The 25,688-nt window shown below is 41.1% G+C and overlaps 2 protein-coding genes and 1 long non-coding RNA gene across 14 annotated transcripts in view; 2 read left to right on the top strand and 1 right to left on the bottom strand.

Moving 5' to 3' along the window:
• Positions 1-2,555, bottom strand: part of LOC148004485 (uncharacterized) — a 3,551-nt gene extending 996 nt beyond the window's left edge. Inside the window, exons 1-2 of one of the 3 annotated variants that reach the window (XR_015625108.1) lie at positions 1,259-1,320; positions 786-902 (exon numbers count right to left, since the gene is read on the bottom strand). This is a non-coding gene — a long non-coding RNA (uncharacterized LOC148004485). Of the gene's footprint in view, positions 1-785; positions 903-1,258; positions 1,333-2,437 lie in introns of those variants that run through there. The other 2 variants (XR_015625107.1, XR_015625109.1) reach the window with 2 other exon arrangements.
• The window catches only part of Marchf2 (membrane associated ring-CH-type finger 2), a 26,102-nt gene extending 22,140 nt beyond the window's left edge, over positions 1-3,962 (top strand). For 2 of the 6 annotated variants that reach the window (XM_087557810.1, XM_087557805.1), the window contains 2 exons: positions 80-96; positions 3,278-3,956. In XM_087557810.1, the coding sequence (XP_087413936.1) occupies positions 80-96; positions 3,278-3,509 (249 nt within the window). In that variant the 3' untranslated portion in view covers positions 3,510-3,956. Of the gene's footprint in view, positions 1-79; positions 97-3,277 lie in introns of all 6 variants that reach the window. The other 4 variants (XM_087557807.1, NM_001034108.1, XM_087557808.1 and 1 more) reach the window with 4 other exon arrangements.
• Positions 3,963-9,008: 5,046 nt separating this feature from the next.
• Positions 9,009-25,688, top strand: part of Hnrnpm (heterogeneous nuclear ribonucleoprotein M) — a 38,060-nt gene continuing 21,380 nt past the window's right edge. For 2 of the 5 annotated variants that reach the window (NM_053876.2, NM_001109911.1), the window contains exons 1-5: positions 9,012-9,145; positions 15,615-15,781; positions 22,934-22,986; positions 23,900-23,907; positions 24,011-24,104. In NM_053876.2, coding sequence (NP_446328.2) covers positions 9,033-9,145; positions 15,615-15,781; positions 22,934-22,986; positions 23,900-23,907; positions 24,011-24,104 — 435 coding nt within the window. In that variant the 5' untranslated portion in view covers positions 9,012-9,032. Of the gene's footprint in view, positions 9,146-15,425; positions 15,433-15,614; positions 15,782-22,933; positions 22,987-23,899; positions 23,908-23,990; positions 24,105-25,688 lie in introns of those variants that run through there. The other 3 variants (XM_087555360.1, XM_087555359.1, XM_087555361.1) reach the window with 2 other exon arrangements.

The raw sequence follows: 25,688 nt of genomic DNA, 5'->3' as shown, positions 1-25,688 counted from the left end.
TTCTTTCCCTTTTTCCCTCCCTCCCTCTCTCTCTCTCTTCCTTCTCTTTTCTTTCTGTGGTGCTGGGGATTGAACCTAGAGACTTGAGCATTTTGAGTAAGTGCTTTACCGTGGAGTAAGTCCTTACTGCTTAGAGATCGTTTTGTATGTTCATAAGTATATGGGTGCAGATGTACACATATGCACATATATGTGGAGGCCAGCGAGGGCCCAATATCACTATCTATCTTATTTGTATATTTTGTTGTATATTCATTTGTTTTGTGTGTGTCTGTGTGTCCGTGTATGCATGAGCCATGGCATGTATGTGGAGGTTAGAGCACAGCTTTAAGAAGTCTGTTCTTTCCTTCTACCATAAGGTTCTGGGGACTGAACTTGGGTCTTGAAGTGGGTCAAGCACCCTTATCCTCTGAGCCATTTCTCCAGCCCATCCACTTAAAAATTTTTTTTAATTTTTTTGAGATGTAGCCTGGAACTTTCATAGATCAGGGTGGCCTGGAACTCAGAGAGATCCGCATGCTGTGCTTCTCGAGTACACTTATTTATTTTCTCTTTGTGTACTGGTTAGATGACAACTTACAGAAGTTGATGTTCCCCTTCCACACTGTACAGTTCACGGTTGTAAGCCTTGGTGGCCTTTACTTACTGAACCACCTACCCAACATCCCACTTTTTATTTGAGTCTCTTGCTGTACCTGGAACCTGTTGCAGTAAATATTAAAAAGGCCTGACTTTTTGTCCTGCGCTATTGTGGACACCTGTAGGGCCACATGACCTGATTTTACCCGGTGTCTTTATCTGAGCTGCTCCACGCTGCCCCCAAGTACGCTCTGACCCAGGCAGTCTGTGGCCGTTCCAACATGGCACCTTGCCACTCTGGTCTCTAATGTTAGTTTCAGCACCTGTAGGGCCAAATGGAACTAATCATAATTTATCTCTCATTAATATCTCTCTCAGCTGCTCTATGCTAGCCTCGAACACTCTGGTTCCAGCTACCTGGTAAAATCAGGGCTCTAGAAGTCCAGCGTGGGCTGGCCTACATAGCTCCCTGCCACAAACTCTGCTCACACTCCCAACAACCCAGGAAATCATGACTCAGTAAACTGTAATTTATCAATCAGATTTATATGTTAAATTCTCAATTCACAATACATCCTCACAATAAAATTACAACCAATTGATAAAGATATAAACCACCAACCTAGATAAGATAAATTTGCCTATAGAAATCTATTCCTTAAGAACTATTCATAACAACCTGTATCTATGTAGAGATGCACGGCGAGGATCGTTTACGTCTGCCTCCATGTTGCCTCTCTCTCTTTTCTCCTCCTCCTCCCTCTCCTTCTAAAACCTCTGTCCCTGCCTCCTTCCTTCTTGTCCAATGACAGACCTCATTTTATCTTGTTTGCCTTCACCAGCTTAATGACATCAACCTACAGGAACCTATTGTTTTGTCTAGATCAGGGGTCTCTAGAAATCTGCCTGTCTCTGACCAGCAGCACTGATATTACATTTACATTGCGTAATGCACAACTTTTTAAATACAAGCTTTGGGGGTCTGAACTCAGGTCCTCACACTTACATGGCAGGCACTTTATCCTCTCAGCCATTTCCTGAGTCCCCTTGCCCACTTCCTTTTTGAGACAGGGTCCCATGTAGCCCCTCATGATCTTGAATTCCTGGTCCTCATATCTCTACTTCTAACTGCTGAGACACCACCACATCTGGTTTGTGTGGTGCTAATGTACATTTTTTTTATTACTCCTCTGTTCTCCACCTGTTTGTCCCTCTCTCTTCCAACACCCCTGGTGACACCCATCTTTTTACTGTCTCCAAAGTTTTTCCTCTTCTGGAATGTCAGATACTTGGAGTCATACAGCATGATAGCATGTAGCCTATTTAAATTGACCTCTTTCACTTAGTTGTTTGAATTTAAGTTTTCTCCATGCCTTAAGTGGCCTTGATCGCCCACTTTTGTTTTTGTTCCATACTGAGTATCGAGTCCATGGCTCCCATATACCAAGCAAGCAAACCACCATCGAACTCATCCCTAGCCTGCTTCTTTGTTGGTATTTAAGACAGTATCACTAACTTACTCAGACAGGCATTGAACTCATTCTGTAGTCCTGGCAGAGCTTAGATTTGTGATTGTCCTGACCTGGATTTACCCAGTTACTCAGGTTACATTCCTCCAGTACCAGCTGGGCTCTTAGTGGTGCAACCAGCCGCATGCTGGACAAGCACTTTACCAGTGATTTGCAATTCCATCTCTTACTTCTTTTAGGTGTGTGTGTGTGTGTGTGTGTGTGTGTGTGTGTGTGTGTGTGTGTGTGTGTAAGTGATGGTGTCTTAGTTAAGGTTTTACTGCTGTGAACAGACACCATGACCAAGGACAAGTCTTATAAAGGACAACATTTAGTTGGGGCTGGCTTACAGGCTCAGAGGGTCAGTCCATCATCATCAGGGAATGAACATGGCAACATCTGGGCAGACATGGTGCAGGAGGAGCTGAAAGTTCTACATCTTCATCTGAAGGCTGCTAGCAGAATATCACTTCCTGGCAGCTAGGAGGAGGGTTTTATAGCCCACACCCAGAGCGACACACCTACTCCAACAAGGCCATCCCTACTCCAACAGGGCCACACCTTCTAATAGTGCCAGTCCCTGGGCTGAGCATATACAAACCATCACAGATGGTTGTATGTATGTGTGTGTATGTGTGTGTGTGTGTGTGTGTGTGTGTGTGTAGGGAGGGTATGTGTGTATGTACACATGTGAGTGTTACCAGCTAGCTAGTCCTAGCAATTCTCTTGTCTCTACCTCCTTCTCCTCCCCAGTTTTTGGGTTACAGGTATGGCACAGGGTCTTGCTCAGCTTTTTACATGGATGATGGGATTGTGAACTTATGTCCTCAAGCAAGTTCTCTTACCAGTTGAGCTATTTTCCCAGTCCTGTAAATGCACCACCATTTTTATCTTCTTACCTATGAAGAGACACCTTGGTTGCTTCCAGATTGGGCAATTGTGTGATTGGTTGGGTTTAAATAATTCCAAGAGATTGGTAAGACTACATTCTCATCAACTGTTAGAAGAGCCATACTTCCTGCTGGGGTCGAGGTGGTGGATCCCCCACTTTTACAGGACTCGGAGCTTATTAGAGTATCCTCAGTGGACCAAATGGGTGAGTGCATGCATAGTATACAAGAAATGCCCAGAGGTGGCACTGCTTCTAGGTTTGGCCCATGACAAATGCCAGGGCTCCCTTTCCTCCCTAGGGTGGAGGCCTGTCTCTACCTTCCCACCCACTGCAGGACTGCCCCCGCAGGTCTCTTTCCGATACCATTGCCAGCTGTACTCGGAATGGAGGAAGACCAATCAGAAAGTCCGGCTGAAGATCCGGGAAGCAGATGGCTCCGAGGACCCTCACCACTCCTTGCTGGCTACTGGACTTTTAAAAAAGGTGGCAGAGGAGACCCCTGTGTGAAGGCCTGGCTGGCAGGACTCTGAGGTAGTGGACAGACCCGAGTCAGATGGCAGTGCACGGCATTTGGAAAGATGGAGTCTGCCTGACTTTTCATGCACAGCTATGATGCTTCTCAGGCCAATAGCCACAGCAAACAGAGCCTGCTCTGTGACCCTGTGTGAACATATTTTTAAGGGTTTTGTTTTGCACATTATTGTATATGGCAAGCACAGATGGACAGATTTGAGCTTTGGATGGAGTAGGCACCCCTATCTCACTCTGAGATCTGTTTGACACCCTTTGGACAGCAGCTTTAGCTGCTGGTGTCAAGGGTGCGTGCCCATTGGGCTAGAAGGTTCCAGCAGGCTTCTTGCATTACTCTGCACCTAGCTGGCTTGCTTTACTGGCACTCTTGACTTATAAACTTATAAAGTTGCACTGCATTTCAAAAACCTACTCCTAAATGAATAAAAGGAGCCCTTGTTGGCTAATATGGACTCATCAGTTATGTTTCTAAACTACTCCAAGTGAATGATTCTATGGGGACAAAAAGTATAAAATGCTTGGCTTGTTTTGAGGGATCTGCTATGAAGCTGTTTTCTTATTTTTATGATAAAGGAACTTCAGTGGAGGTACAGAGATGGCTTGGTGGTTTAGAACACTGGCTGCTCTTGAAAAGGACTGGGGTTTAATTCTTAGTACTCCTGTGGCAGCTTGTAGCTGTCTCTAACTCCAGTTTCAGGGGATCCAGTGCCTTCTTTTGACTCCCACAGACATTGCTCACATATGGGGCATATACACAAATGCAGGCAAAATACCGATACACATAAAATACATTTTTTTAAAAAAGGTAACTTAAGGGAGAAAACATTTAGTTTTAGCTCACACCTCCAGGTACAGTCCCTCATGGTGAGGAAGTCAAGGTACAATTAAGTTGGGTATTTCTATAGCAATCAGTACAATCAAGATGATCCCCACAGTCATGCCCAGAGAGTCTCCTCACAGGGGACTCGAGATCTGTCAAGTTGACAGTCATGGAAGCCTAAAGAAAAAGTAAAGTCAGAGGTTTTGTTTGTTGTTTGTTTGTTTATTTTTAATAAAGAATAGCGTGCAGGGCCTTAGGTGACAACTCAGTGGTTAAAGTGCTTGGTACACAAGCGTGAAGACCTCCCATCTCTGTAATCTGTAGAGATTAGAAGTGTGTGTGTTTCTGTCCTCTAGGAAATCCTAGTAGCAAGCTGGCTAGCTAACCTAACCTTATGGGTAAAGCTCTGAGTACAATTGTGACACCTTGACAGTGTATAAGGTGGAGAAGACGAGTGAAGACACCATTAGCCTCTGGCCCCTGCATGTACATGCACAGGTATAAACAGGCATGCACATACCCATACAGGAGGAGAAAAAAGTCAAAGAACAGGAAATGGGGTTAGCTTAGTTATTAGTATTTTTAAATTATTTATTATTGTTATTGCTGGAGAGGTCAGAAGAAACCTTACTAGAAAAGCAGAGTCTCTCCTTGAACCTTCATATCGGCTCCAGGGATCAAACTTAGGCTATCAGGTTTGCACAAGTGCACTCACCCATTGAACCACCTCACTGGCCTGGGCAGGATTTATGGTGAATGATCTTTTAAAAATATTTTGTAAAGATTTCATTCTTGTGTATGAGTTTTTTGTTTTCCATGCATATAAGTGAGTGTACCATGTGCGTGCAGTGCCTAAGGAAGCCAGAAGAGGGCAAGAGATTCCCTGGAACTAGATAGAGCTACAGATGGTGGTTAGCTGACATGGGCTAGAAAAAGAACCTCTGTCTTCTCTAAGAACAGCAAGTGCTCTTAACCATGGAATCATCTCTCTAGCCACAATAAATGAGCTTTAAAAGTTATTTTAGCTAGTGATGTAGTTCAGTGATTGAGTACTTGAATAACAAAGACAAAGTTCTGGGTTAGACTTCTAGGATCATTAAATAAAGTTTTAAATATAATTTTAGTACACACAGACACAGAAACATACACACACACACACACACACACACAGAGAAACATATACACACAGACACAGATACACAGAGGGTCTCTAAGTAGCTATGGCAGGCTGGAACTCAGAGATTCTCTTGATTCTACCTTCTGAGTCCTGCAGTATTACTAAAGGTATGCATTCCCGGCTGTGTGTGTGTGTGTGTGTGTGTGTGTGTGTGTGTGTGTGTGTGTGTGCGCGTGCGCGCGTGCACACACACTTACACTATGTGTTTGTGTTATTTATATGCACATATATTTTTAAAATGCTACTGGGGATTGAATTTGATCTTCACATATTCTGGGGAAATGATCTGTCATGGAGTGATATACTCAGCAACAAATTACTTTATGAATAAAACAAGTGGGGGGAGTGTGTGCTAGAGAAATGACTCAGTAGTTGAGAGCACTAGGCTGTTCTTTTATTGAAGAGGACCTGGGTTTGATTCTCAGGATTCATGTAATGGCTGACAACAATCTGTATCTCTAGTTTCAGGGGATCCAACATGCTCTACTGGTCTCCACTGATACCAAGTATACACATGGTGCACAGACACACAGGCAGGCAAAACACCCACACACATAAATCACAAAGGGCCTGTTGTGGTGGTACATATCTTTAATCCAGTACACAGATTTAGAGGTAGGCAGGCAGATCTTTGTGAGTTTGAGGGCAGCCTGAAATACATAGCAAGTTCCAGACTTCCCAGGGCTGCATAATGAGATCATATCTTAAGAAGATAAAATAAGCTGCATGAGGTAGCATATACCTTTAGTTCCAGCTAGGAGGCCGAGGCAGTGGGAGCTCTTCGAGTTCAAGGCCAGCTTGGTCTATATAGGGAGTTCTAGAACAGCTTAAATATTTTATCTCAAACAATAGTGATGACAATGGTAACAACTACAAAACAAACAACAACAAAAAATAATAAAAAAGGCTTGACAGTCTACAAGGGCTATGTTTGTAGCTCAATGGTACAAAATATGCTTAGCATATGGGAGGTCCTGGTTTCATTCCAAAAGAAAAAAGGTAAGGACAATTTTCATGTACTTTGTATTTCCAATTTGCCAGATCCCATATAATAACTAATGGTAATACTCTATACCAGTCTGGGGTTACCATGGATGAGACCAAATTCCGAGCTTGTTCATATCTCCCCTCTTCTCTGGGGAAGGAACATATTTCTATGTCAATTTTTAAAGGCGGGAAGACAGAGGCCCAGCATATGAAAACTTTATCTGAAGTTCTATAGCTTTAGGAGCTGGGGTTACCCAGTGGTAAGCTTTGTGCTCTATACCCTGGCAGACTCAGGAAAGATGTAGACTGTGGCTGTGGTAATAACACCTTCTGTTGTTCCTCATTCTCTTTTTAGTTGGAATAATGTAAATGTGCTGTCCTCAAATTTGTGGTACTCCTCTTGCCTCTGCCTCTGGATTACTGAGATTATAGGTACATGCCACCATACCTGGCTAGCTCACTTTTGAGCTCTTGTTGCATGCTGAGTTAGGTAACAGCCCAGGACTCTAGGCATTTTCCTGCCTTTAATGCCCAGGGCAGCCCTGAATGGTGGTTTCTGAGGAGCATTTTTATTTATTTATTTATATTTTTTATTATTTTTTTAAATTTATTTTGAGACAGGGTTTCTCTGTGTAGTCTTGGCTGTCCTGTAACTTACTCTGTAGCCTAGGCTGGCCTCAAACTCACAGTTATCCACCTCCTATGACTCCCAAGTACTGGAATTAAAGGCAGGTACCACTACTGTCTGGCAGTAGTCTTTCATTAACCCTACTTCCAGATGAGCAAACTGAGCCTCAGAACAGTAGTCTCATCATCCCAGTAGATCCAGTACAGTTTGGTCTTTCCTGTTGTTTTCTGCACCCATCTCTTGCCTAGTATGTAGGCTCATCCATGGGATGAGGGTACCATGGAACATAAAAACAATATCTTGCTGCCCTGAAAGGAAGCTCAAGGGTAAGCCAGTTTTTCAGAAGTCAAAGGCTCAGAGACTGGAATCTGTTTGGCCTGTAGGAAGAACAGATCAGGAGACTTCTTGGCTGAAACAATATGATTGAGGAACAGAGCTGAGATGATCAGACATTAGGTGACTGGTGATATCCATGAAAAACCTTACATAATCACACATAAGCATCTTCACTCTTCTGGCCTACCTAGCTTGGTACCTACTTCTCATATAGCTTTGGGATGTAGGACTGCTCCAGGACATGATGTCAAGGAGAGATAGAGAAGGAGGGAGGGAGGAAGGGAAGGAGGGAAAGAAGGGGAAAAGAGGAGGCAGGGAAAAGGGGGTGGGAGGGAGGTTTCTGTTATACATCTCTTCTAATGCTTTGAATTGCATGGAGAGTTTTATTTTGATGTTAACCTGTCAAGAATTCCGCATACAGGATTGGCTTTGCCTCAGTGGGTAAAGGTGTTTGATGCCAAGTTTGACAATCTAAATTTGATTACTGGAACCCACCTGGTGGAAAGAGAAAATCAACTCCTACCTGCAAGCCATGGCATGCTCAAAGCCTGTATTCAATCATTCCCCTCCCCAATAAAAATAATTCCTGCCAACATAATTTTCCTTATCTTTCTGCCCAGCTCCATTTAAGGAAAGCTGATATCTCCTTGACATGCCATGGCTGTTGTCACAGCACGTGTGGCTACTTGCACAAGATAGAACCCCATCATGTTGGGGGTGGTTCATCCCTCCCTGAAAACCTATTGGCAGTAGTTGCTGGAGGAAAGAGGTGTCATTTTCTTCAGTGTTGTAGCCATCTATTTAGTTGCCCTGGTAAATAAAACCCCTAATCCATGGTCTTGCTAGTGAACCCAACTTAGTAGGTCATAAAACAAAGACAAGGAAGTATGTGGTGGAACTTGGAAAAAAGGTTCAGTGGAAATGAGGAGGGGGGAATAAAACGGTAATGGGAGTTGAATATGATAAAAGTACAGTATAGGGTCAGGGATTGAAGCTGGTAGACTGTCTAGCATATTCAAGTAAGTGGGTTTGATTCCTAACACTGAACAAACAGTTCCCCTAGCCTATTATTCTAGCACTCAAGAGGAGTAGGTGGGCAGCTCAGATACTCACTCTTTCAGTAACAATAAAACCCCAAACAAACTTAAAATACATGATAGCCAGGCGTGGTGGTGCATGCCTTTAATTTCTGCACTTGATAAGTAGGGAGAGGCTGGAGGGCTACATAGTGAGACCCTGCCTCAAGAAAGTTAATGAGTAAAGAAAAACAGAGAAAGATATAAAGTAAGCTGGAACGACTAGGTCAATATGTGCGCTCCTATTATAAATTTGAAAGAGCGATACATATCTCTCCCCCTGTCCCACGACCCAAACTGTCTCCGCGGGCATTGGGAGGCGAGGGCTGCCACTCGAGGAGGCGTGGTCTGCCGTCCAGGGGGCGTGGCTAGAGATGAGCAGGAAGCGGGAGCCGATCGTCGCACACGCAGGCGTTACTGGTCGTTCGGGGTCACGTGAGTGCGCAGGCGCAGATCAGCACAGCCGGATCCCTCACACAAAGCCCAGACGCGGAGAAAATGGCGGCAGGGGTCGAAGCGGCGGCCGAAGTGGCAGCGACAGAGCCCAAAATGGAGGAAGAGAGCGGCGCGCCCTGCGTGCCGAGCGGCAACGGAGCTCCGGTCCCGAAGGGGTGAGTATTTTATCAGCAATTTATCCTTCTCTAACTCCAGCCAGGCTACTTCGCAGCTCCGTTAGGTCTGTTGGCCGCTTTCTCTTCTCCCATGGCGGCGCGGCGTCTGCGCAGGCCTTTTCCCTGCCGAGAGTTGGGGGCGGCCGAGGCTGTGACGACGAAGCCAGGAGAGCCTCCCGGATCGCCCCCTGTCGACAGCGCTTGCCTCAGCTGCCTCAGCCTCCTGCCTGTCTGCGCGCGTCGTCGAGGCCTCAGGCCTATGGCCTGGTATTTTACTCTTGGAGCAGTGATGGCGCGCAGGCTGCGGGAGCCCAAGGCCCGCTGCACCTCTCACTGGGGTCTCGAGGGTTGAGCCATTAGGACCGAGTGGTTTCAACCCCCAACATACAACCCATGGTTGTGGAAATATTCTGTCTCGGTTTCCCAGGTCTAAGAAGTTAGGGGCGGGAGGCGTGCGCGAGCGGGGCGTCACGTGTACGGTCAGCAAACGGCGGCGCGAAGGTGTCTACACGGCCATCCTTGCGGGGTTCCGAGACCCCGGTGTTCCCCTCATCCTGCAAGAATTGTTTATTCAGAATGAACTCGGGCACCGGGACTGGAGTTCTGCCTCTTTATATCCCTACTTCCTAAAGTGCGCAGTTGGTATCAATGGGGAGAAATGATCCCCGCTTTACTTGCTCAGTGTTCATCCTTAGCAACGCAACAAGACATAAAGTGTGCGGGTGGAGGCACCACTTCGGGGTTTCAGAAATTAGAATAGTCAGGCGTCATCATCCCTTTTTTGGAATCTTGTTTGGAGGTCTGTCTAGGGACCTTGGTTTGCTTTTCTATAAGTGTCCTAGCACGGCCTGAAGAGTCCTGGCCTTTTGGAAGGAGTTGGAGCTGCAGGATTCAAAATGCAAAGTGTGGCCAGGCTATAAAGAGTGAGATCAGTCTAGGTTGCCATTCAGTCAATGGGAAATTGAGCTAGTCCCAGACTCTGAAAAAGAGGGATGAAAACATAGCATGGCCTGTCACTCCAAAGTCCCTAGATTCCATTTACAGGGCATTCTTTCTGGGCCCAGAAAAAGTTCTCTTCAAGGAGGAAAACAAGATTCTGCTCTTGTGGAACCCTTTTCATACTCATATATCAATATACCAGCTTGAGAAGGTCTGAAGAAACATTTTGGTTATAAAATCTGACGCCCATGTCTCTGAATTTTTGTTTTGCATCAAATTTGTAAGGGAGGTTTTAGGACTTTGAGAGTACTTAAACACTTGTTAATAAAGTATTTACCAAGTAATGGGTATTTTGTTACTGGAGGAAATTTCTAGCCCATTTATTTAGTTTTTAATATTAGAGATCAACTGATGACTTCCTGCATGCTAGGCAAGCACTCTAAAACTGAGCTACATACCTAATGAAAACCTTTTTATTTTTAAGTGTTGTATGTGCTTGGAGGCAGAAAGAGCCCAGGAGCTGGAGTTACAGGAAGTTGGGAGCTATCGGTGCTCTTAGCCATTGAGCCATCTCTACAGCCCCATTGTTTGGGGTTTTCGGACAGCATTTCACTCTGTAGGTCAGGCTGGCCTTGAATCCTGCTGCTTCCGTCTCCCGAGTGCTATGAATACATATGTGTACCATCATGCTCTGCTCTGTTTGCTGTACTTTCTAAAAGTGATTGTATATTTGGTGAAAAGTACTTTTGAGGCACATTAGATTGTTAGCTCAAGATTAGAAATGGAAGCTCTGTATTATTTGGGTTTGTGCTGTCAGAGCTTTGCTGTTACTTTGTCCTTTAATTTTTTTTTTTTTTTATTGACTACGGAAACAGATACCAGCCTACAAAGATAAGCTTGCTTTTACCTTTTTTCCCTCTCTTCAAGGGTTTCCCAGATGGATTGTAATATTACACTGCTTTGCAGTATTAGTTAAAACTGAACTGTCCCTGTGGTAGTTTGTAGTGAGTTCAGTGCTTAGGTTTCTTCAGTGATGAACACTGGTTGGAATGTTTTAAAACCCCCTAAGAGACAGTGTAAAAGGCTAGGAGCAAACAGGTCTCCCTTTTTACACCTCTCAAAATTATTATTGGTGTGCTGTGTGCTAATTCTTTTCATTGTGACTTAGTAGTAGCTTCCACTTATAAATGAGAGTATTATTTAGGCTTGGATATGTGACTCTAGCTCTTAGTTATTCACAGTACTGCTCCTTACATATTTTGCTCTTGACATATACCAACTTGCTTCTTGTCTTAGTATTTTTTTGTAGTCATAGTAATAGAAATAGAAACAGCTTGCTAATTTATATTTGTTGAGGCAGGGTCTCACTGTATAGATCATGTTTGCTTTAAACTAAATCATGTTGTTCTAAACTCAAGAAATCTTCCTTCATCAGCCTCCCAGTACTGGAATTAAAGATGTCCTCTACCATGCCTGGAAGATGTTTATTAACAACAAAAAATGTTGTTACACTTTGTTTGTTTGTTTTTTGTTTGTTTTGGATGGGAGGGATTTAAAATGGTTTTTCTATGTATTTCTGGAATTCACAGAGAAACATCACAATCCTGCTGGTTTTGGTTTTGTTTATTTTAAAGGCAAGATCTTATGTATCTTTGGTTGGTCTGAAACACTAGTAGATTGGTCTCTTAATTTACCCTACTTCCCAGCTTCTTATTCCTGAATTCTGAGAGTATACACTCACTGCTTGACTAGTTCTTGTTGATTCTCAAAGCAAGCCTGTGTGCTACTGTGGATACAGGCTATGTTGGTTGGCTAGTAGTCACACTGGAAACGGACCTTATTATGTGTTTTGATAAGGGGAGAATCCGTACCTAGAATAGTGTACCATTAAAACCTCCAAATTAGGGCTGGAGAGGTGGCTCAGTGGTTAGACTGACTGGTCTTCCAGAGGTCCTGAGTTCAAATCCCAGCAACCACATGGTGGCTCACAACCATCTGTAATGAGATCTGATACCCTCTTCTGGTGTGTCTGAAGACAGCTACAGTGTACTTACATATAAATAAGTAAATAAATAAATATTTTTTAAAAAAAACCCTCCAAATTATAAGAGATTGTTTTCGAGGGGGAAGATGCATTTTATCTCAGAAAATGTGATCAGAATTTCAGAGTATTGAGATTTCCCATATGTTGAGAAATTCCAGAAATAATATGAGTAGGAATTGTATATGGGAGTATCATGAAGACATAAGAGATGTTAGGGTGTCAGTAGGTGTTTTGTTTGTTTGTTTTCTGTTTTTGTTGTTTTGAGATAGGGTCTCTCTATATATCCTGGCTGTTTTAGAACTCATTGTCCAGGCTGGCTTGGAGCTCAGAACTCCACCTGAGTCCTGGCGTTAAAAGCATGTATTACCATGCCAGGCTTGATACTGTTTTAGTATACTGGATAGAGCAGTCCTTCATGGCTTATATAAAATTGTATAAAGGCATTTAGTGTATATAAATTGTGACCTTTGTATGTAGTATAATTTTAGTGTGGCAGAACAATGACTTGATAAATTGTCAATTTTCAAGCAACACATAAAGCAGTTCCAAAGTTGTATTAAACAAATGTTGATTTAATGTCTTGTAGGTACCTAACATGTTTTAGGTCTTAACAGTATATTATGAGATACAGCAATTTATTACACTATTTGAAAAGATTATTTTATTGGGCTTGATTAGAACTTTGAGTAGCTAGCTAACTGGGTGTCAGGATCTAATTTTCTTTGACAGTTTGGAATTGAGAGCCATATATTAAAATAGATTAGCTGCCTTAACTAGATCTGCCTGTTGTGTCTGCTGTTTCTTTGAAAGATTACAGATTTGTTAGTTTATGTTAAGGTTACAAGTCAAACTACTGGTATGTGTTAGAAAGTTTTAAAAACATGAAAAGAAAGTGTAAATTTAACCCAGGCTGGGTGGTATATACCAGTAGTCCCAGTACTCAGTAGGTAGAGCCAAGAGCATATATTATCATCATTATCTTTCTATTCTCTTTTTTCCTTGTCCTGGGGACAAGTTTGGTGTCATTTGTTAGCCAGATAAGTGCTCCAGTTCTTCTTAACCCCACTTTGTAACATTGTAATTACTTTTCCGTGATACTCCTGACATGTTTGATCAGTTCTCCCTTAGGTGTATGCCATTGGTTCTCAATGGATTCCCTTCCTTTCCTTTGGGAATCTTAACAGAGGATTGAGTTGTTAACTGTTAGCTATTGAGTAGAGTCAGGATGCCTCTAAGCATCCTGAAATTCAGAGTATAGGATAACAAGAATATCTGTCTAGGAAGCTGAGGCAGTAAGAGACAGTTCAGACCAGTTCAAATCTAAAAATAAAGAGCTGAAGATACAGTTTTCCCTAAGATGTGCAAAACCTGTATTTAATCCTCAGGACTGACTGCCAAACACTAACCCTCATCCCTATCCCCAGACCATGAAATGGCATGCAAAGATGATTTCTTTTAAAAGTGAACTGTGTGTCTGTAAAGTACATACATCTAAAATATGTTAGTGAAATTCAGAATAAAATAATGGACTAATTATGTAGGTCAGAGGACAGCTTCTTTCCACCATGTGGGTTCCAAGGACTGAACTTGGCTTATCAGACCTGGTGCCAAGTGCTTTTACCTTACCTGATTAGCTAACTTGTCAGCCCAAAAACCTGAAGTTTAAAAACAGTCAGGAGTGGTAGATGTAGTGGTGTGGGCCTGTCACCTCAGCACTAGAGGGGCAGAGGCAGGACTTCATCATCCTTGGCTAAAGTTTAAGGCTACATTGGGCTGAATGAGACTTTCTCTTTAAGGAAAGAAAGGACAAAGTTTTGTCAACATCTTACCAAAGAATATGGATTGCAAATAAGCACACACAAAAACAACTGTAAGTTAATAAAGAAAATGAGACCGATATACTATACCCTGGAACTCCGTCTCTGGACCAACTTGGCCTCCAACTCAGATCTGCCTGTCTCTGCTAGGATTAAAAGCATAAGTCACGGGGCTGGGGATTTAGCTCAGTGGTAGAGCGCTTACCTAGGAAGCGCAAGGCCCTGGGTTCGGTCCCCAGCTCCGAAAAAAAGAAAAAAAAAAAAAGCATAAGTCACCACTGCCCAGCTGAATTTTTAATTTCTTGAATATTGCTTTTATTTTTCACAAAAACAGCCAAAAGGTGTTATATAATACATACAGATAATCATATAATGTCATTTTAAAATTTGCTTCAGGTACTTTATCAATCTAATTTTTAATACTTTCCGGATTTGGAGTATTTATGATAACGATGCCTATAAAGGGCCAGTGAGATGGCTCAGACATAGTGATTAAAGGTGCAGGACAAACATGGTGGAAGTAGAAAGCTGACTCCCAATAGCTGTCTCCTTTTTACCACACACATACATTCCAAACAGCATCAGTACTCAAGCACATACATGCACAAACTATAACTCAGCACTTAGGAGGCAGAGTTCAAATCCAGCCTGGTTACATAGCCAGTTCTAGGCCATACAAGGCTGCATAGTGAGACCTTGTCTCAAAAAAACAAAACAAAACAAAAAAATTTTCTATGAGTACATTTTGTATTATTTGCTTGAAAGGGGGACTTTCAGAATTAAATGTTACAGATCTGGAGAAATGACTCAATGGTTAAGAGGACCTGAGTTTAATCAAATGTGGCAGCTCAGATATATCAGTAATTCCAGTTCCAGAGGGATTTGACACCCTCTTCTGTCCTCCTGGGACACCAGACAAGCATGTAGTACAAAAAAAACATTATGCATAGATTAAAGTAATATTTTTAAAAAAATTGTATATAAGGATTTGGGAAGAAAATATTCATTAGTCTTGTGACAAATGAAAAAATAGCATTGGGTGTATTATCAACTTTGTGATATACTACCTGTTATAATCTGCATTTGAGTATGTCTGAGAAAAATTTGAGTTATTTAAATACCTTTCTATCCATAATTCTCTGGTGGATGGTGACAAATGGATTGATATATAATTTACGAACTTTAGTTAACATGTTATCTGTCAAGAAACATTGAGAGTTGCTTTGGCAGATAGTGTTGTGTTTGGTAAACTTAGGTGACAGTCGTCCCCTCTCCCCACCCCTCATTCCTGGGCAGTTGCCTCACTTTCTGCTAACTCTGTGTTAGCATAAAGAACACCATACCTAAGCCTAGGATAGCACTTTTCTCTTGAAGATGGGTTGATGATAGGTAGGAAGGTTTGTTCTCATGTAACTGAGGCTGACTCTGACTCCTTTTTCTGGGTGTTAGGAATGCCACTATGCCACTATGTCCAATTCAGGAGTGGGGTACACTTTAGGGAATGCATAATTGCAGATATCTGCTCTGTCTCCATCCTTCATTTGCTGTATTACAAATCAAAACCAGCATTGACCATGTCATACAAAACTGTGTGGGATAATAAATTTGGTATGACAAATAGTGGCTTTTCCTTGTATTAACTGAAAAACTTTTTTTCTCTTGAATTCAGTGAAGAACGACCTACTCAGAATGAGAAGAGGAAGGAGAAAAACATAAAAAGAGGAGGCAATCGCTTTGAGCCATATGCAAACCCAACTAAAAGATACAGAGCCTTCATTACAAATATACCTTTTGATGTGAAATGGCAGTCACTTAAAGACCTGGTTAAAGAAAAAGGTAATGGTACTGGTGGTGAAGTAGGGTAAGAAGGTCAATGTGTCATCTTCTCTGTGGCTATCTCCTGGTTTTTGTCAGTGGAAGCTGCTCTAGGAAGAGCATGTGTTCTGTTCAGGTTTAGCGCTATCCCTCAATCCTCCCATCCATTTTATGTGATCATGACTATGTGTTCAATAGGGTGATTTATATGGTCCCTTGACCTACAAATGATTTTACTGGCTTAATATGGTTATTGGGACGTCAGTCAGAGAGGGGAGCTTTTATGTTAAGGAAATGTATCAAATTCTTCACATTATTTGTTGTTTTGGGGTGTGTGTGTATGTATGTGTGTGTTTAATTTTTTAAAGTTTTTTAAAAGTCTGATTAGGAGATAGTTTTAAATTTTGTGGGTATCCTCCTGGAATCAAAATATAGTGCCTGGAATGTATGCTGCTCAGATTTCAAACTCTGCAACAGGACTTTCTGTTTGAACTGTGAACTCTCCTCCGGAGTCAGAGATTGGCAATGGGAGATCTCAGATCATCTGTGCATGTGGTGCCTTAAAGGGTGTATGGTGTCCCAGCCCAGGCATCCAAATTCTGGCCTAAGACGGGACAAATGACCAAGTGTCTCTGCACGCTGGAGCGTCGCCCTCTCCTGCACTCTGTTTGCTTTTGTCCTCCTTTCCTTCATGATTCTTATCCCTGATGGTGGCTCTCGGGACTGAAGAGATTGCTGGGTCCTGGTTTAGATAAGATAGGATGCCTTGAGCAGCTCCTCTCTCCCAAGGGAACCTAGGATCAAATCACCCTTAATGGAGTTTCTTTGAAGGACTGAAAGGAATTGGTTTTCTGGAGCATTCATAATGAAGAGAAGTTTGAGTTTGATTTGTTGAATGGTTAATTCTTAGTGACAAGGGTAACACTTGGATGGCCCTTTTGGTGTGTGTACTGGTGCCCCAGCATTGAGTTTTGAAACTGAGTGGCTACCGCCATCATTATTCTATCAATTAAGTTGACCGTGACATGCAAGAAGCACTAGGCACTGTGAGCCTTCAGTCACATGTGCTGCTCCTGTGTGAGATTTGTTTCTTGCCTTGGTCAGCCAAATCATTCCTGCCAATTCTAGAGCAAGAGTGAAGTTTCTTTTGTCTGAAGGAAGTGTCATGTGGCATCCCAGATACAGTGTTCTTGGTTCTATGGGACTGCTGCTTTAATACAAGCTTAGAATTTTTGTATAGTACAGTTGGATCTCATTTGAATTAGTTTTTGGAATAAACCTCAAATTTGTGTTCTTTTGTGATTTGGTTGAACCACTGAATTGCTATCTCCATTGATAATTAAGGTATAGTAGTTCCAAGAACCAGGAATGTGGCTTTGAAAATGCAATTGTTAGAGTTTTGTAAGAGATTGCAGGCCAACCTACTTTTCATTTTTAGGAGTGTGTGAACCAGTTTTGGGACATGATGGATAAAGTAGGTGATACTTTTACTGCTTTACCATTCAGTAATTAAGTTTTGGAAGCCATAAAGTTGCAGCCATGACGTTTCTGGATGTAGAAGCAGTTCACCTCAATTTACTATTTGTCCTGTATTAAGTGTGGAGCCAGCCTGGTGATTTATTCAGATCCTTCCAAACTGGTTCTCATATTCCCCTGGCATACTGCCATGGATATGGGTGCTTCTCCCTCTCAGTGTACTTTTGGTGGTGTAACTCAGAATTACAGGTGTGCAGTAAATCTTGTTTTTATTGAACATTAAAATGTTCTTGTTTAGAGCTCCCCAGTACAATCTAATGATTCTGCTGTATAAAAAATTAGCAGTATTAGCTTGGGAATAAAATGATTCATAAGAGAAAGGTTAATTTTTCTATAGTGGTGTTGAGATTCAGTGGAGTTTAAAGACATTTATATATATAAATAAATGGCTTAAAATGTCCTTGTTTGATTTTTTTTAAACGTGTTATTTCCTGTCTCTTATTTATCCTCTCTCTCTCTCTCTCTCTCTCTCTCTCTCTCTCTCTCACACACACACACACACACACACACACACACACACACACACACACACACACACCCTCACTCTCACAACAGGGTTTCACTTTGTAGCTGAATGTCCTAGAGCTTATTATACGGACCATGGTAGCCATAGAGATACAGCTGCCTCTGCCTCTGCCTCTGCAGTGCTGGGATTAAAGGCATAATGTGTTGTCAGAAAACCCTAAGTTTTGAAAAGCTTGAGTGGCAGATAAAGGTACTTAAACTGAAGATTTGTTTCTTAGCAACCACAACTAAACAGATTAGACTGCAAGTGACCAGGTTAGACTGACACAATGAAAGGAGTTTTCCCAATCTGCATTCTACCCTGATAAAACTATGTCCTCCTGGAAAAAGAACTAGGATTAGTTATCTTTACTTCCAGTCTCTACCGTTGGAACTTGTCTTTAGTTGCAGCCTCTCGGAACAAGACAGGAAGGGCAACAGTACTGGTAATAGCATCTCATGTACCCTTTCCTGACTTCTGGACTTCCCTTTCTATGATATCAAGCGTATATATTTTGTGTTTAATTTTAGCACTTTATCAGCATTTTAGGACAGTCTGTTAATGGTCTGGTAAAAACCTGGTCACTTGCACATTCCCCTTGGAAAAAATGGTGCAGAACTTGTTTGGTGATTGGTACTAATGGTGAAGTCAGAGGATTACCCTTTATATATACATATGTACATATGTATGTATGTATATATATTTTTTATTTATTTTATGTATATGAGTACCCTGTAGCTGTCTTCAGACACACCAGAAGAGGGCTTCAGATTCCATTACAGATGGTTGTGAGCCACCATATGGTTGCTGGGAATTGAACTCAGGACCTCTGGAAGAGCAACCAGTGCTCTTAACCACTGAGCCATCTCTCCAGCCCATTATTACCCATTTTTAAAACAAGGTGTATGGAAAGCATTGTTTTCCTCTGAGCCATGTTGCTGTTTTGTTCAACTCCTGTCAGTACAGCTCCTAGATTAAGGTACAACTTTATTTGTTTGTTTGTTTGTTTGTTTGTTTGTTTTCGAGACAGGTTCTCATCCCAGGTTTGCTTCAGACTCTTGATCCCTCCTGCCTTAGTCTTCCAAGTGCTAGGGTGACAGATGACTTTCACAACTTAAGTATCTTTTTTAATGGGGGTAATGGTTGTGGTGCTAGAGAGTTCTTGGATTGGAAAAATAAAAAAGGGAACCACTTTTACATGAATTTAAATTAGAGGTTCCAGAACTATGTTTGAAAGTAACTTTCATCCACAGCTACTTAGATGAATTACAACAGAATATGGGATTCTATAGGGCTTGAGTACCAAAAATGAAGATTTCTTTTAAACAAATATGTGGAGGTTTTTGTTTTATTTTGTTTCTGTTTTTTTTGGTTTTGGTTTTGGTTTTGGCATCTTAATGTGTAAGGTTAGTTAGAGACATTAAAATTCTCAGAATGAAGAAAATTGGGTTCTGAGCTTCTTATTTCTTGGTCTACCTAGGGAGCAAGCAGTGTGGAGGTGGGGCAGCTGCCACTCTGGCTGGACTTAGCTGCACTGGTGAATAAACACTATGCCCAGTTTGAGGAAGAAAGAAAAGTCAGTGATACAGTTTACTCTCAAATCCTAGTTTAGCAGCAGTCAGTTTAATTTGTATAAGCTAAGACTTCTTTAAGCCTTTAATCCTTCCATTCTTATTTAATGATCGTCACTTTGAGTAAATTTCAGATTGCTGCTGACAGAAAATTGAGGCCCAGAGGGCAGAAGTAGTCCAACAGCAAACCTCTCCTTTGTAATAATTTGCATTGTGGGTTGAATGAGACAAAACTGCTTTCAATTTAAATGAAGTTCCTGCCCAGTCTATTCTTCATATTTTCCTGTTGGAAATTGAGCTGTTATTTTGCAAGGCCTGCTATGCAAACCAAGTACTCAGATGTTTAAGTAGTGCTGTTGAGCTCCAGGAGTACAGCCTGTGAAGCTTTCTTCTTCTGTGGTCTTTACTATAGGTAGTTGTCTTTTTTTTTTTTTTTTTTTTTTTTTTTTGGAGACAGGTACCACTGAGGCCTTGAGATCCACCTTCCTCCAAGGGGCTAAAGGCGGGCTCCCAACTGAAGTTGTCTTTACAGGGAAATTTTTCTGGACTGGGCCTTTAATCTATGCAGTTTTCTCTTAGATTGAGTATTGACCATTATTATACAAAAGAGCATGTTCAACAGTGTGTCCTGCTTTCTTTCATGTACATATCCCCTAGCACACCCCTGTGATCCCAGCACTTAGAAGGTGAACACAGGAGGATTCTACATTTAGAGGCAAGTCTGAGCTACATGAGACCTTGTTTTAAAAACATGGACTAGGGGTTGGGGATTTAGCTCAGCGGTAGAGCGCTAGCGAGTGCAAGGCCCTGGGTTCAGTCCCCAGCTCCGGGAAAAAAAAACAAAAAACAAAACAAACAAAAAAAAAACCATGGACTGGTTCTGTAGGTAAAAGTGTTTGCTGTACATGCATAAGACTTTATCTTGAATCCTCACAACCTTACAGTAATCTCACTACAATGAGATTGTGGCAGAATCCTTAGAGCTTTCAAGTCAGCTATACTAGTGTATGCAGAGGCAAAAATGAGAGTGCCTTAATGTGGGAGGCAAGGACGACTATACCTAAGGTTGTCCTCAGACCTCCACAATGGTGCCATGAATACCCACCCCATCTCACAAAGATACAAACACAGATTGCAAAAAAAAAAAAAAAAGATGAAAGAAAGATCCTAGGTTCAATCCCTAGTACATAAGCACACATCTGCATTCTCTTCAGTAAAGCTTTAGTTTCTTTATTCTTTTTATTTCTTTTTCAGTCTTTTATTTAGATAATTGACATTTAAGGGTACAATAGACTTGTCTTAGAAGTCACAGAATCTTGGGATTCTGTGGGTTTTATCCATGTTGGTGATCAAAGAGCTATAGCATATTTCATCAACTTTTGAGTTCACTTGTGTGGCTGCTGTTGTCACTTAACTTACCTCCTAACTACATACTAGTACAAAAGATGAATCAGCCTTTTTAAAGCTTTCATGATTGTCTACCTCTGTAGATGTGAATTACAAGCAGTTGGCAGATTCCCTAAGAGTAACCAGATGAAGTTTTTCAGTGTATCAAGATGGGAATGTTCCTAACTTGGGATGAGCATGATTATGCTGATTGTACCTCAGTTTAGAAATACTTCTGAGCCACAGAGAAAATATTTCTAAGGGATATAATTTTTAAATCAAATTTTTAGTGCACAGAATTGAAGCTGGATGTGTGTCATTACTAGAATGTCAAATGGGAAAAGCTGAAATTTTCTTAACTTGGTATTTTGTTAAATGGTTATGATTGTGGAAAAAGTTTGCTTTGGACTTTGTTGTTTTCTAGGTTGTAATAACATTGTTTTGGGTAAAGTGTCTTTGGACACAAGCTAGAAATTTCAAACGTAACAGTCCTTGGATTCTGACAAACTTAAAAGTTGTCTTGAGGTTGATAGAGTGATTCTTTTATTTAAGGTCATTGAGCAGTAGTCACAGCTGGTAGGAAATAAACTTGGAATTTCTTCACTGGTTTGACACTAGGCATTTTCATCAGTGGAGATAAGAGCTGTTGGTCATTGAATGGCTGCTGCTGTTGAAATAAATGGCTTTTTAAAATGACTTTAGAAGTGGTCATGGAGTTTTGGAACTGTTTAAACTTTTGTAAGGATAACATAAAACCAACCTGTACAACTGTCACTTGACTATGATCAGTTTTTTTGTTTGCCCGCATAAAGTATGTACTCAGAGTCAAATGTAATGGCCCTTCTCCTTTTATTTTTCCCCCCCTTTGCACTGATTCTCCTTGTTTTGTGCAAAGTACCAGTTTTGTAACATTTCAGGATAGGATGAGGCTATAAAGTTTAAACTTTGAACACGTGGCCTTCAAACACTGCAACTCCATTAATAAATACACCCTTAAAATGTTCATTGTGTTTGTGAAATAATTATGTTTTCCATTTGAATGTTTTTGTATTTGAAAAATTCTAATTCTTACATCCTTTGAACAAAGGAGTTGTAAGTAGAGAGGACCAACCTGAGCACTGCTAAACCTAAGTGTGTTAAAGATTTTAATCATCCTTCTAAGGAAAGAGTGGGGTTGATTCCCAGGAAATTCCCCCATCTCTCTTTTTTAAACTTTGGAGATTGGATTTAGATGTTGTTTTCTACAAGTTAATGCTTTGAGCCATCTTCAAGTTCAGCAGCCATTTTGGTGGTTGTTTAGATGGATTCTAACATCTGGTTCTGGTGGTCATGAATTGGCAATCCAAACCTTGAGGAAAATCTACTGAAAATTTGAAAATCTGCTTTTTTCCATTGCATGTAGTTTAGATTCATTGTACTGTTTAACTGTTTGTTGCCAACTGAACCCCAAACTTAAACTTTTACCCTCTTACAGAGATTTTTAAAAATGGAAGAATAAGGCTTGATACTATTCTAACTTAACAATTGTATAGCCAGTATTCTTCTTCCAAACCGTGGTGTCTTGGACTGTATGCAAAATCTAGGTACAGAATTTGAGGAGCCCAGTACAAAATGAGAGGCTGCTTGTTAATATTAGAAATTTCAAGATGATTTAGGCTAAAAACCTGAACTGTTAAACAGTTTATACACACAAAGCTGGCCCTGAAGTTGTGTCTATATGCCTTTTGGTTTATGTATAGGTATGTTCTTGTATTTGTGGCATGTGAGCTCAGTTCAGTGGCATTGTGATGTGTGTGCGATTTATCTTGACTTCACCGGTAAGATGCAAAAACATCTTCCTTTTCTTGAAAGTGAATCTTGGAGAATTCTTTCCTGTGGATTTGGATTGCCTCTAGTCATGAGTGAGCATTACAGACAGGGAAATTGATAATGGAAATCTGTGGAAGTAGTGTGCTTGTGGTGGGAGGAAAATCAAGGACATATTGTTAATGAGTTTTCACCTATTTACTGCACACCTGTAATGCCTAGTTTGGTGGTTTAGAGAATATGGAGTGTTTCTGGGCTTTCTTATAAGGCAGAGGCTCCATACAAGGTTGCTGATGATTGTTCTAAATTCCCATTGTTTTCTTGGCTTTTCTCCCTTGGTTTATGTGTCGTCTGGAAACTGATTTGTAGTTGGTGAGGTAACATACGTGGAGCTCTTAATGGACGCTGAAGGAAAGTCAAGGGTAAGTGTCTGAGAGAATTTCTTCTGTGGATTTACTACATGACAAATGTAACTGTATGGTGGCGTGGACTCGAATGAAATCAGGAAGGCAGTGAGTGCTCATGTTACTGTAGCCATGTTTGATTTTGCCAACATTCCAGTAGGGTGGGAGGGGGCTTGCAAACAGGAGTCCCGCTTTTCCAAATGGCTGGCCAAAGAGCTTTCTGGTATTCTGTTTGGATGCCCAATTTGGATAACTGGGGACCAATAGCAGCATTGTCTCTTTGTTTAACAGGAATTGGCTGTGTGTGAATTATGCATGGAATTTTAGTGGTGGTATAATTAAAGTAAAAGTGTGTTCTTGTCTAGAAAATGTTACTCTCGGTTGTTTGCTGATTTGAAAGTTGTGTGAACCAAAGATTCTGAAAAGTAGCCTTTGTGCCAGTAACTGTAAGCCACACATTACAAACCTGAATGTTCAAATTGGCCTAGTGTAATGAGAACATAAACTATTCTCTGTCGTGTAATAGAATGGCTTAGAATAATCCAAAGGATGAATTTAGTTTATGGAGAGGATGGATTTATTTAGTAGGAGTATGGTAAGGATTGATTGAATACAGAGGGAAGCAGATCAAAAGTTTGTGTGATTTCTTGGAGAACCTGATTTAGGTCTGCTCATTATAACTTAGTTTTAGTGCAGTGCCGATAATGTGTAGGAAAAGGAGATTAAGGAGCCCAGCTTTTTACATGGAAGGCTAGGTCATGCACTTCTGTCAGCTTCCCCTTAGAAGGATTAATTTTTAAAAAATCTTGACTTTTGTTACAAACATCATATCTTTAATTTGTTCATAGCTGTCGTTGATATTTACTGTTTTTGTTTTTTCTTTTTCTTTTTCCCCCTTGCTCATCTTACTGGTCTGTGGCTTCTTTCAAAGGGATGTGCGTAAGTATTACTTACTTATACTTACTGGCATTTGAATTTTCCAAGTTCAATTTTCCAAGTAAGACTGGTTTTATTCATTTGTTTTTGGCTTTTTTTTTTATAGTGTTGTTGAGTTCAAGATGGAGGAGAGCATGAAAAAAGCTGCCGAAGTTCTAAACAAGCATAGTCTGAGTGGAAGGCCACTGAAAGTCAAAGAAGTGAGCTCTTTTTTCCCCTTTCCTTTGGTGTTAGTGAGGGAGCCCAAGACTTTGTACATACTAGGAAAACAGACTATTACTGAATTACATTTCCAACTCAAAAAGTAAGGTATAATTGTTTGATGAGGATAAAAATGGCCTTTGACGGGGTTGGGGATTTAGCTCAGTGGTAGAGCGCTTGCCTAGGAAGCACAAGGCCCTGGGTTCAGTCCCCAGCTCCGGAAAAAAAAGAGCCCAAAAAAAAAAAAAAAAAAAAAAAAAGAATGGCCTTTGACTAGAATGTACTAAGTAGACATATACCTATTGTTTTTTATTTATTTGGCTCTTTGTTCTTTTGAGGTAGACCCTGTAGTCAAGACTGGCCTTGAACTCATGAACTTTCTTTATCTCTTAATTGCTACTAATTTAAGAAGATAGTGACTTTGTAATAGCAGATCCTGAGTAACCTAAGCTTACCACTCTTCAATCCTTGCTGTCTGAGAAATATAAAACCCGAGCTTCTGGATTTTAGAATTGAAATTGTATAAGGGAGTCTTTTTATCCACCAATCTGAACATTATTCTTGGCCCATCTGAGTTGTTCTGTTTTTTTGATGTTGTTTTGTTTTGTTTTGTTTTTGAGATAGAATTTTGCTATGAAGTTTTGGTGGTCTCAGCCTCCTAAGTGTTAGGATTGCCGTGATGTGTCACAGTCCATTTGCCATTTGCCTCTTTATTTTTGTGTATGTGCTATGTACTTGCTGTGTACACTTGTGTACACAGGTGGTCATACTAGTAGTGAATGTTTTTCTTCCTCAGTCACTCCACCTTAGATTTTGAGGTGAGTGGTCTCACTGAGCCTGAGCTCACTGTTGAAGCTAGGCTGGCAGGCCAGTGGGCTGCAGGGATCTTCCTTCCTGTTTCTCCATTCCCTTTAGCACTGGGAGTACAGCATGCCCCACACCCCCAGCCTTACACGGATGGCTGAGGAGCTGAGCTCCCGTATCATATAGATGCTTGTTCATCTACCCACTGAGCCACCTTCCTATCCATCTTTGAACGCTATAAAATGAATGTATTCATTTTTATTAAATCTAAACCTTGGGGTTTTTGTTTCTTTGTTTGGTTTTTATGTTGGTGGTGGCAAAGATTGAACCCAGGGCTTTGTGCCTACTAGATTGCCACTATACTTTTTTTTCTTTTCTATAGAAGGATGTTTTATTAACTGTCAGATATTTACCTTCTTGACTGAATATCTAGGGAGCAGTGTTAAGATGTCTGAGAACAGTTTTTTGCTGTGTATCCCAGGCTAATTTATAACTCAGGTTCCAGCTGCCTTACCCACTCTTCTAGACCTTTTCCTTTTGGAAGGAACACAACATATTTGGGACTTAGAGGAAAACATGGCTAGGTGTAAGTCAGTTCTTATGTGTTAATGGTAAATTGAAGAGGCAGCCTTCAGGAATTGGGTCAAGCTGGAAAGATGGCTCAGCGGTTGGGGATGCTTGTTGCTTTTCTAGAGAGGATCTGCATTTAATTAATTTCCAGCACTCAAGTGGGAAATACACAGGTTACAACGGCCTGTATAATTCCAGCTCCAAGGCAT

This window comes from Rattus norvegicus, chromosome 7 (assembly GCF_021556685.1).
Source record: "Rattus norvegicus strain SHRSP/BbbUtx chromosome 7, alternate assembly SHRSP_T2T, whole genome shotgun sequence".
NCBI classification, from domain to species: domain Eukaryota; kingdom Metazoa; phylum Chordata; class Mammalia; order Rodentia; family Muridae; genus Rattus; species Rattus norvegicus.
This window is presented reverse-complemented; position numbering and strand designations above follow the sequence as displayed.